The sequence below is a fragment of the Nerophis lumbriciformis genome, linkage group LG02 (assembly GCF_033978685.3).
Source record: "Nerophis lumbriciformis linkage group LG02, RoL_Nlum_v2.1, whole genome shotgun sequence".
NCBI lineage: Eukaryota > Metazoa > Chordata > Actinopteri > Syngnathiformes > Syngnathidae > Nerophis > Nerophis lumbriciformis.
The window spans coordinates 30,672,501-30,684,695 of NC_084549.2; the positions used below are offsets into that span (position 1 = coordinate 30,672,501).

At 38.5% G+C, this 12,195-nt stretch overlaps 1 protein-coding gene across 2 annotated transcripts in view; it reads right to left on the reverse strand.

Moving 5' to 3' along the window:
- Window positions 1–12,195, reverse strand: part of arid4b (AT-rich interaction domain 4B) — a 127,026-nt gene that overhangs the window by 17,456 nt on the left and 97,375 nt on the right. For both annotated transcript variants that reach the window (XM_061960635.1, XM_061960645.2), the window contains exons 10-14: window positions 4,071–4,147; window positions 3,536–3,684; window positions 3,379–3,451; window positions 1,473–1,567; window positions 1,286–1,383 (exon numbers count right to left, since the gene is read on the reverse strand). In XM_061960635.1, the coding sequence (XP_061816619.1) occupies window positions 1,286–1,383; window positions 1,473–1,567; window positions 3,379–3,451; window positions 3,536–3,684; window positions 4,071–4,147 (492 nt within the window). The remainder of the gene's footprint in view (window positions 1–1,285; window positions 1,384–1,472; window positions 1,568–3,378; window positions 3,452–3,535; window positions 3,685–4,070; window positions 4,148–12,195) is intronic.

Below are 12,195 nucleotides of genomic sequence, written 5' to 3' on the forward strand. Positions count from 1 at the left end.
GATCCACTCTTCCCTCACTCGTGAACAAGACTCCGAGGTACTTGAACTCCTCCACTTGGGGCAAGATCTCCTCCCCAACCCGGAGATGGCACTCCACCCTTTTCCGGGCGAGAACCATGGACTCGGACTTGGAGGTGCTGATTCTCATCCCAGTCGCTTCACACTCAGCTGCGAACCGATCCAGTGAGAGCTGAAGATCCTGGCCAGATGAAGCCATCAGGACCACATCATCTGCAAAAAGCAGAGACCTAATCCTGCAGCCACCAAACCAGATCCCCTCAATGCCTTGACTGCGCCTAGAAATTCTGTCCATAAAAGTATATAAGAAATATGACGTATAAAGAATAAAACATTGAATAGTAAGAGTATCTAAAAGTTTGGCTCTATCTTGTTTATTTACCTGACGGTATCCTTAAAGTTTTGTGATCAATCAGAAATATCAAGCAGCTAAAATGTGCCAAACATGGGGACGTTTTGAGAGTGTTTTGTATATCACCCATCATGCACTGTAGTGAATTAATATATGTGTAATTTTAATTATATAAAGTGCTTGAAAGTGTTTTATAATGTTCAGAAAGTTCAATGAGCAGGAGTGTGTGAACTTAATTTGTTGGTTATAGTTAATTTATACAATGAGTAGGAAAAGTTAATTGGATTGGGCAATATAAAATTATGCTGTTCTCAGGTTTTCAAATGAAACTCGAGGCCATTGACCATTGATTCTAACTTCGCCCGCAAGAGGGCGGCAAGATCACGCCGATTCAATTCACACGCGACTAAATTTTGACAAAAACGCACCGTGGGCCAATCTTCTTGTTTAAACTTATGATGTCTCACGGGCCACACTGAAGACTACGGCGGGCCGCACTTGGCCCACAGGCCGTTGTTTGGACATCCCTGGTATAGTGCTTTATATTGTGTTCAAAGTGTACAAACTTTGAGTTTTGTCGAGGCTGGAACATATTATTCATGTTGACATTGTTTCTTATGGGGAAATTTGCTTCACTATAGAAACTTTTTTATATACAAACCCTGTTCAGGAGCCAATTGAGTTCGTAAATCAAGATTCCACTATATTTTCACTATTTCACTATTTTAAATTAGTTTTTCACATTGTGTTTTCATGTTAAAAAGGTGTTACTTTAAAAAACTGTTGACGTGACAGCATTTTGTGAATGTTTTGAGTTTTAGTTAATTTGACATATTTACAGATGTGTCCAGTTTCCAATACAGTACAGTCCCAATTTTAAACTCATTCTTACTGTACGCCTTTGCTCATACATACTTGCGGTAAGCGCATTTGACGTTGTAGCCAGCAGCTGAATTAAGCACAGGGATTCCAAGGTCCTGATAGACTTGCTTCCAAATGGAGCCACTTTCAATCTGTAGGAGAGAAAAAAAGGAGTTAGCATGCAGACCACTAGAGAGCTGTGACCAAATGCAGCTATAATAGTCAGTGCTGTGCCACTCACATTGTCAAAACCCCCCAATTTGTGCACCAGCCTGTAGAGCTTGAACAGGTTGAGGTTCTTGTAGCCCAGCACAGGCCGCTTATTGATGGGCGTTCCTGGGGAGCAGATCGAGAGTGCAAATAACGTTAGGAAACAACCACTAAAGAAAAAAAACAATTATTGAAGTAATGGTTTTATTTATATAATGTATAAAACTGTTCAAAGTAAATATAAGACACATCAAGCATCTCACTACTGTGCGTTGCACATTAAATTACAAGACTGTGCTAAACTCTTAAGCCAATTTTACATTTGTTGTTTTATCAGTAGTTTAATAATTATGTTGAACTTAAATGTCACTCACTTAAGCACAGATGCCTGCCAAAAGTTGTCTGTTAGCAAAAAAAAAGAAAAAAACAATGGAGGAGTGTATGCTTGTGTCCGTTTATGGTATGGTTCATGCAGGACTGTAATTGTGATGCAATAGTGACCCAAACAGGAATTAATTACTGTATTTTCCGGACTGGAAGCCGCTACTATTTTTCCTACGCTCTGAACCCTGCAGCTTATAAAACTGTGTGGCTAATTTATGGATGTTTCTTTGCTAATGGCCATACTTTTTTTAATTCAACAAATAGTTTTCATAAAACACAGACGAACACATTGAAAAGGTGTGTTATTGTTTGTGCAATAGCACCATCTTTTGGATGAATTAGCTCACTGCAGGTGCTAATGGCCATACTTTTTTGAATTCAAGAAATAGTTTTCATAAAACACAGACAGACACATTGAAAAGGTGTGTTATTGTTTGTGCTATGGCACCATCTTTTGGATGAATTAGCTCACTGCAGGTGCTGCCGGTTGAGAGTGTACTTCCTGTTTCGCGCCTTAAACCGGAAGTATGTCCCGATTCGTCTACTCGTCGTTTATAGCCTTTCTGCTCAAAAAGATTCTTCATTCATCACTCCGAGCAACACTTGTAAGTTTTACAATACAACTAAAACAATTCATACTTACCAACCCGTCCCATGTGTAACGTATCTTCATGCATATTTGTATGTGTTATCGTAATGTAATCAAGCTAACATCATTAGTATGAGCTATAATGCGAACACATTCACGAGTGGCTGTGTTAGTATTTTTAACTTACAATGGCATTATGTTTGTATTGTTTCAGTTTAGTAAATTTATCAAAGCGTCACCGTGGAGTTATCGAGTCTGTTCAACTGATTGGAGAGCTCGCCTACGCAGCTAGTGGGTCCATGATAATGTCTTATGTTTTGTTTAATCGTCTGTTTTGTTTAATCGGCCGTTTTACTGCCATGTGACAGGCACCGTTTGCAAACAATTAAGGTATAAAAATAAACATTTACAAAATCTTTCGTACCGGTATATATCTTCGGCTAATGCTCCGGTGCGGCTAATGTAAAATATTTATTTTAAAATTTAGTGGGTGTGGCTTAAATACCTGTGCGCTTTATAGCCCAGAATTTACTGTACATTCTTGTATCACCTTTACACAGATCCTTCCCCGAAAAAGTAACTGGTTTGTCCTTTGTTGCTACCACTCTACAAAGTTTGAAGGAAATTGTTTTTGTACCTCCAATCAATCAATGTTTATTTATATAGCCCTAAATCACAAGTGTCTCAAAGGGCTGCACAAGCCACAACGACATCCTTGGTACAGAGCCCACATAAGGGCAAGGAAAAACTCACCCCAGTGGGACGTCGATGTGAATGACTATGACAAACCTTGGAGAGGACCGCATATCTCTCGGGGAGACCGAATGCAATGGATGTCGAGTGGGTCTGACATAATATTGTGAGAGTCCAGTCCATAGTGGATCCAACATAATAGTAGGAGTCCAGTCCATAGTTGTTGTGCATTGTGTCTGTCCTATTTGGTGTTTTACGATGTCAAACTCACTTCTGTCCTCCATGAACTTATAAAGCTGCTGCAGGAAGTTCTCCCTCTCCTCTGGATACGGTTCCACTTCCTCCTATCGTCAGGAGACACAAACGTTTGAAGCTGATTTCACTTGAAGTTTGTGGACAAACAAGCATGACCATGACTCAGCGTTCACCTCTTCGTCTTCGCCACTTGCATCTTCTTCCTGCTCCTCCTCTTCATCGTCATCGTCCACCTCGCTGCTGGAACTTTCCTCTTTCACTTCCGTCTTCCAGGTGCTGGGAATGACCAATTGTTGCTGGAACTCCAAGGCTGCATCCAGTGCTGTATAGCACACAACCAGACTGATTACGCTCTCAAAAAATTAAACGTGAACAAGATACCCTAAATCCAGAAAAAGTAATCATGAGGAGAAAAATAAGCTAATTTAACAGCAGAATGCACTACAAAGCAGAGGCATTCTGCCACATGTCATAAAGGAATTGTGTCCCACAGCTTGCTTGTTATCTACGTCTGTATTTGGAGGCAAATTCACAGATGTGATGAGACTATAATAATATAATAAGGATATGCATAAACAGTCTTTGGAGGCCATCGTGTTAAAATAACTCTGCCTACTCTGCATGTCTGCTGCAAAAAAGTCTAAAACAAACCCACAGAAGGCTGAGTGTGGTGTTGTGTACAGTGCGTTTACACTTTACTAAACTCACCTGGCTTGAGCCCTGCATCCACTTTAGGGGAACAATTTGTGTCGATCTCTCGCACATCCTTCCGAAGCACCATGTAACTGCAAAAACCAAAATAACACTGATTAGCGGAAAAATACCAGCAGCTTTTTTTGCACGGCGAGAAGGGTGATTTACTACATAATAGTGTGAATGTTGTCTGTCTATCTGTGTTGGCCCTGCTGCGATGAGGTGGCGACTTGTCCAGGGTGTACCCCGCGTACCGTCCGAATGCAGCTGAGATAGGCTCCAGCATCCCCCGCGACCCCGAACGGGACAGGCGGTAGAAAATGGATGGATGTATAGTGACGATTCAAGCAATACTGAAGCATCGATGCATTACGAAACATAAGGAGTGAGACTGTGTCCCTCAAAGTCTTAATGTGTGTGGCAATTTAAGAAAAAATTTGTTAGAACATGTGACCAATACAAGTGCTGTGTCATTTGACTGTGAAGTACTGTGTTTATGTTTTTTGTGTGTACTGTTAAACTGTGTTTATCAGGAAGTGACAGCTCGTAAGAAAAGCAGTCAGAAGTGGCATGCGTCATTTGGCATCGGTTTTCATCGCAGTCATCAATCTAAATGAATGAATGAATGAATGAAATAAAGAAAAAGAATACCGAATACCGAAGTCTGGAATCATTTTGATCTAATAGCACCAAATAAGGTAAATGTTCTTCTTTTCCTGATCACTGTTTGGCTCACTGACCAGCGTTGCTTTTGTTTCATATTACTTTTTGCGCAGCTATTTGTTAAAAAAAAATTAAGACAAAGACAATTATACAAAACCAAAAACCAGTAAAGTTGGCACGTTGTGTAAATTGGAAATAAAAACAGAATACAATGATTTGCAAATCCTTTTCAATCTATATTCAATTGAATACACAGCAAACACAAGATACTTAATGTTTGAACTGGTAAACCTTATTAGCTCATTTGGAATTTGATGCCTGCAACATGTTTCAAAAAAGCTGGCAGAAGTGGAAAAAAAGACTGAGAAAGTTGAGGAATGCTCATCAAACACTTATTTGGAACATCCCACAGGTGACCAGGCTAATTGGGAACAGGTGGGTGCCATGATTGGGTATAAAAGCAGCTTCCATGAAATGCTCAGTCATTCACAAACAAGGATGGGGCGAGGGTCACCACTTTGTGAACAAATGCGTCAGCAAATTGTCCAACAGTTTAAGAACAACATTTCTCAACGAGCTATTGCAAGGAATTCAAGGATTTCACCATCTACGGTCCGTAATATCATCGAAAGGTTCCGAGAATCTGCAGAAATCACTGCACGTAAGCAGCAAGGCCCAAAACCAACATTGAACGCCTGTGACCTTCGATCCCTTAGGCGGTACTGCATCAAAAACCGACATCAGTGTCTAAAGGATATCACCACATGGGCTCAGGAACACTTCCGAAAACCATTGTCAGTAACTACAGTTCGTCGCTACATCTGTAAGTGCAAGTTAAAACTGTACTATGCAAAACGAAAGCCATTTAGCAACAACACTCAGAAACGCCGCCGGCTTCTCTGGGCCCGAGCTCATCTAAGATGGACTGATGCAAAGTGGAAAAGTGTTCTGTAGACTGACGAGTCCACATTTCAAATTGTTTTTGGAAACTGTAGACGTTGTGTCCTACCGACCAAAGAGGAAAAGAACCATCTAGACTGTTATAGGCGCAAAGTTCAAAAGCCAGCATCTGTGACGGTATGGGGGTGTATTACTGCCCAAGGCATGGGTAACTTACACATCTGTGAAGGCCCCATTAATGCTGAAAGGTACATACAGGTTTTGGAGCAACATATGTTGCCATCCTAGCAACGTCTTTTTCATGGACGCCCCTGCTTATTTCAGCAAGACAATGCTGAGCCACATTCTGCACGTGTTACAACAGCGTGGCTTCGTAGTAAAAAATAGTGTGGGTACTAGACTGGCTTGCCTGTAGTCCAGACCTATCTCCCATTTTAAATAAGTGGCACATTTTGAAGCATAAAATACCACAACGGAGACCCCGGACTGTTAAAAAACTTAAGCTGTACATCAAGCAAGAATGGGAAAGAATGCCATCTGAAAAGCTTCAAAATTGGTCTCCTCAGTTCCCAAACATTTACTGAGTGTTGTTAAAAGGAAAGGCCATGTAACACAGTGGTAAAAATGCCCCTGTGCCAACTTTTTTGCAATGTGTTGCTGGCATTAAATTCTAAGTTAATGATTTGCAAAAATAATTAAGTTTCTCTGTTTGAACATTAAATATCTTGTCTTTGCAGTCTATTCAATTGAATATAAGTTGAAAATAATTTGCAAATCATTGTATTCTGTTTTTATTTACGAATTACACAACATGCCAACTTCACTGGTTTTGGGTTTTGTATTTGCTAACTATTAATTGTATTTGCAGGTCAAGTGTAGTGACTTTTTTAACCAACACAGTATCAACGCAGTGTTAAAACAGCCAGTGAGTGTGCCATACACTCACTGAAGTGTCATTTAGCCATTACTTTTATTATACACCCACTATTTTTATTTATTTAATATTTTTAGTTGGCCATCCATTAAGAGTTTCAATTGTACATTTTGACAATAGCATTTACAATGGACTTTAATATTGTTTAATGCCACTGTAGGAATTATCCTGGTCAATAACCATTTTGTGTACTTAACTAGCACAGTCAGAGTCCCTGCCAAATAAGGAGGAAAAAGTGTGTTTCCACTGTTGCTACGGCAACCACATCTGTCAAACTAAGAATAACCAGCTGTCTGCCCTCTGGATTGTGACCTTGCTTTCCTTTAGATATTTTCAAAAGCCAATGTTTTTGAAAGTCACATGTACGGGTTACTACAAAAGGTCCGAAACTTTCAGGAGGAGGGGGTTAAAAAATGGACCTATAACCTGCACAATCACTTGAAATGAATCATATCAATTAAAAATGGAAACATGACAGAACCATTGTGTAAATGATTATTGAAACCAAAAGAAAAGCAATACAATGTGTACATGCTTCACCTTAGCAACTGTGGTTTTAGAATAAAGCACGTATGGGCTGTTTAATAGTGTTCGTATATTCTGCATGCCAAATAACCAATGACTAAACTAAAAGCTAAACACGAAAAGAGACGTTAACGTGACAAAACAAATACATGTGCTTGACAGCCTGAATTTGTCCAAGGTGTTAATAAGCACTAATCATGATCACCACTTTCATCTTGGTATTCCTTCCACATAAAAGCAAGCAGATTGGAATAAAAACAACCCTTAAAAATCTCATTATGTTGAGATAGATTTTCCATCTTCTCACATTATTATTTCTGGAATCCAGCCCTTGATACACTGTGCTGATTTCCGAGGGTAAAATCAAATTGCGACACTAAGTGGAACAACTACTGTGTGCGCTGTGGAACAATACCTGACAAGAATAAAACCTGCATTTCATCTGCGACTTATCTTCCTTCTAATCAGCGCTACCCTTCACCTGACTATTAACCAAAAGACACACGATGAGATCTTTTCATACTTTCTGGGCTATAATTATTTGCTGAAGACTTACAAAGTGGATGTATTGTGGATTGCATACTCAAGGCCTGAGATAAGGATACCTGGCTGCCCACTCATCAATGACATTCTTGCAGGCAGTGAGCAAGCAGCAGTGTAGATGGCCTGGAGATGTAATGTTCCTACTGGAGATGTAATGTTTCTACTGGAGATGTAATGTTTCTACTGGAGATGTAATGTTTCTACTGGACAAGCCTTTCAACAATGACCAAGGTTGGGCATCTTAGGTCATTTACCATATAAACACCATCTTGAAGACAACAGCTGATTTTATCTGCTAGAATATTGAAATACATTGCATAATACTGTGTTGCAAACAATCAAAATGGCTGTTGTTTATTTAGCAGTAGCTGTGCAGGTGTTAGAGTATGCACGAATACATGCACGATTGCACCAAGAAAAATTCCTAGTTTGTGAACCCGTTCTCAAACAATGGCAATAAAAACTGTTCTGATTCTGATTCTAAAGATTTATAATGCCAAACATACAAGTTATATATCATCAAAAATAGCTGAATGTGATGGAGTGGATCCATAGACTCTTAAAGGGGTCCTATTATGCAAAGCCAACTTTTCTTACCTGTTGGTGCCTGTTTTTGTATATTTGGGATCCCCATAAATCCTGAAAATTTTAAATCAAACCATGGATGCATAGCGGAGATATTTATAAAACAATCTTGCCTTCTTCCAAACTTGCTCCGAACGAGCTATTTGGAGTTAGAGACTTTAGTGATGGTCATTGCATATCGCCATATATGATAAAGGTATACCCAAAGGGCTTTGCTGGAGTTTTTTCAGTTGTTGTCCAAAGTTGTAGTAGATAAGTTTCTTATTTGTCTCTATTCTCTCCTTGTGGGGCAGACAGGCTCATACACACATTCATGCTAAAAATTGCTGCTGCCATTGCCAATAAAATAGTTCTAACTTATATCTGTCAGTAGACTCGATATGGAAGCGCTAAAAACTACAACATGGCTGACAGAGTGGAGACTCAGTCGAAGGGGTCTTAGCCTTGGGGAGGACTTTGGCACGTAAATAAGACCACCCACAAAACTGCGCATCCTGAAGAGACGGTCAGAAAGCGACTTGAAGTCCGGTCTGTAAAAGAAAACCAATGCAAAATTTTGACCTAAGCACCACATGACATGCTATGTAGACCACAAGGAAGTGTTTTAACTGTAGAAAAAAAATCTTAAAATTATCCCTTTAAAAAGAAATACCTTTTACAAAATTTTGAAGATTCAACATCAGCTAAGTGAACTTTTCAAACTGTCTGGTGTACTGAGGCATATTATTATATCTGGCTGGGTTCACAAATTAGGCATTAGGCAATGAAAGACACAGTTGGGACTTATTCATGCATGGGAAAATAACGTATTTGATGGAAGTTAATGGATGCCGTGTGATAGTTGTTTATTGGTGTTGTCAATCAATTTGCTTAAAACATTTATAATATATAAAATCAGTTTTTGCAGTTGAACTCCTGTTACAATCCAAATATTTTGCAGTCATTAAAATGTGGTCTTCAGCTGTTTTAATGGTTTTAATGGAAGTTAATGTTTTGCCTCAACATTTACTTAAGATTTTTAAGTTGCTTCCCTTTTGTCCAGCAATCTTTAGTTGCAACAATATTGTGCGATATCAAGATACAGTATGTTGTTGCTATGGGATATACAGCCTACAAAATATTTAATAATCTAGTTTATTAATATTATTTAGGGCGGTTTTCTTGATGATGAATATTGCAGCTGTACTGTACATGCTACAACAACCACACAAATCCATTCCATGATGTGGAAGTTTCCTAAACAAAACTGTTAATATGTAAATATATGGTGAATAGGAAAAGTAAAACAAAATAAACAGAAAGCAACAAAGTGGTCACTGCAAACTTGATCGTGTCGACGAGAGTGACAGGTTTAAGCACAGCAGCATACTTTCTCTACGTTTGTGTGTTTTAACAACTTTCTTTCTCTTTATGTTGGACTATCTTGAGAACTTTGTGCTAAACTTTTACAAAATCCCTACTGTAATGATTTTCACGGAGCAGAACAGTGCATGTATTAGGGGTTTGGGAAAAAATCGATTCGAATTCGAATCGCGATTTTCACGTTGTGCGATTCAGAATCGATTCTCATTTTTAAAAAATCGATATTTTTATTTATTTATATATATATTCTATTTTATTTATTTATTTATTTTAATTAATCAATCCAACAAAACAATACACAGAAATACCATAACAATGCAATCCAATTCCAAAACCAAACCCGACCGAGCAACAATCAGAACTGCAATAAACAGAGCAATTGAGAGGAGACACAAAAACGACACAGAACAAACCAAAAGTAGCGAAACAAAAATTAATATTATCAACAACAGTATCAATATTAGTTACAATTTCAACACAGAAGTGATTAAAAATCCCTCATTGACATTATCATTAGACATTTATAAAAAAAAAAAAAAAAAGAACAATAGTGTCACAGTGGCTTACACTTGCATCGCATCTCATAAGCTTGACAACACACTGTGTCCAATATTTTCACAAAGATAAAATAAGTCATATTTTTGGCTCATTTAATAGTTAAAACAAATTTACATTACTGCAATCAGTTGATAAAACATTGTCCTTTACAATTATAAAAGCTTTTTACAAAAATCTACTACTCTGCTTGCATGTCAGCAGACTGGGGTAGATCCTGCTGAAATCCTATGTATTGAATGAATAGAGAATCGTTTTGAATCGGGAAAATATCGTTTTTGAATCGAAATTTGCGTTGAATCGGAAAAAATCGATTTTGAATCTAATCGTGACCCCAAGAATCGATATTGAATCGAATCGTGAGACACCCAAAGATTCGCAGCTCTAGCATGTATGCAGCATTTTTACTATGCTTTCACTTGAATTCTTGCCACAAATACGCTTATGTTTGAGTCCGAGGCCCCAGCAACCTGACTTGTAGTCAAGTGCCACCCAGCAATATAGCAATGTCTTTGAGCACAATATTTATAAAGAAATAATTGCATTTGTTTACACTCAAAAGTTTCTCCTTCAATTGTATCCGTCAATTATTCAGAACAGTGCATGTGCTTTAGCATTCACACTCCATTAATATACGGCGGATGTTAATATGCAGCTTAAAATCGATTCATTAATTTCTTGGATAGGGATGTTCCGATCAGGGTTTTATGCTACCGATTCCAATGTCGACCATCCATGAGTGAGATCGGCCAATACCAATTCCGATCTATTAACTACTGGTACATAGCACATATAATTTATTTATAATATGTGCTATCTGAAGTAAAAATATTAACACACTATTTAAATGAGTTCTTTATTATTTTTTTCTATTCCATACAATAGGGTTGGAAGTGTGACATGGAAACACAATGTATCATGGGTATTACTGCATAATAGCATTTTTTCACTGGGTTGAATTGATTGATTGATTGAAACTTTTATTAGTAGATTGCACAGTACAGTACAGTACATATTCCGTACAATTGACCACTAAATGGTAACACCCGAATAAGTTTTTCAACTTGTTTAAGTCGGGGTCCACGTAAATCAATTCATGGTACAAATATATACTATCACCAATGCAGGAATGCAGGACTCTGTCCTAAATTTTAGTTTTTTTCTTTGTATTTGAAGTTTCAAATATGTCGCGACCAGCTGTCATGATCGCTTCAGGTAAAATCTAAAAGATTTGGTGAGATGCGTCTCATTTCCAGCATAGAAGCAATGCAAAGGAAGTCGGGGTTAGTGAGCTAATAAAGAGAATAACTTGAATAGCAGCCGTGAGCTGATCAAAAATCACTTAACGCCATCACCTGGTACACGTTGATGTGTTTACGGCATTTTCACACTGGTCATTTTTTAATCAAATCATGTTTTATTCTATTGCACACCTAGCATTTAGTATGATGTTAGCGTTAGCTAAGCTAAGATAGCTGTGGGTTATGAACAACGTACACTACCGTATTTTCCGGACCATAGGGCGCACCGTATTAAAAGGCGCACTGCCAATGAATGGTCTATTTTTTATCTTTTTTCATATACAAGGCGCACCGGATTATAGGGCGCATTAAAGGAGTCATTTATTTTTCTAAATTGAAAACACTTCCTTGTGGTCTACATAACATGTAATGGTGGTTGTTTGGTCAAAATGTTGCATAGATTATGTTTTACAGATCATCTTCAAGCCGCTTTCTGACAGTCGCTTCCGGATGCGCCGTTTAGTGGGCGGTCTTATTTACGTGACTCACCTTCGGCAGCGTCTTCTCCCCGTCATCTTTGTTGTAGTGGTGTAGCGTGCAAGGACGGGAGTGGAAGAAGTGTCAAAAGATGGAGCTAACTGTTTTAATGACATTCAGACTTTACTTCAATCAATAACGGAGCAGCATCTCCTCATCTGGAAACAACAACAACGGAAATGTGTCCCGTGAAAAACCGTCCGACCGGAACTCTCAAATAACTAAAGTTCCTTGGGTGAATAATGTAAACTCACTACACTGGTATGTTTTAGAGCTTTCATGGCGAGTTTACTGA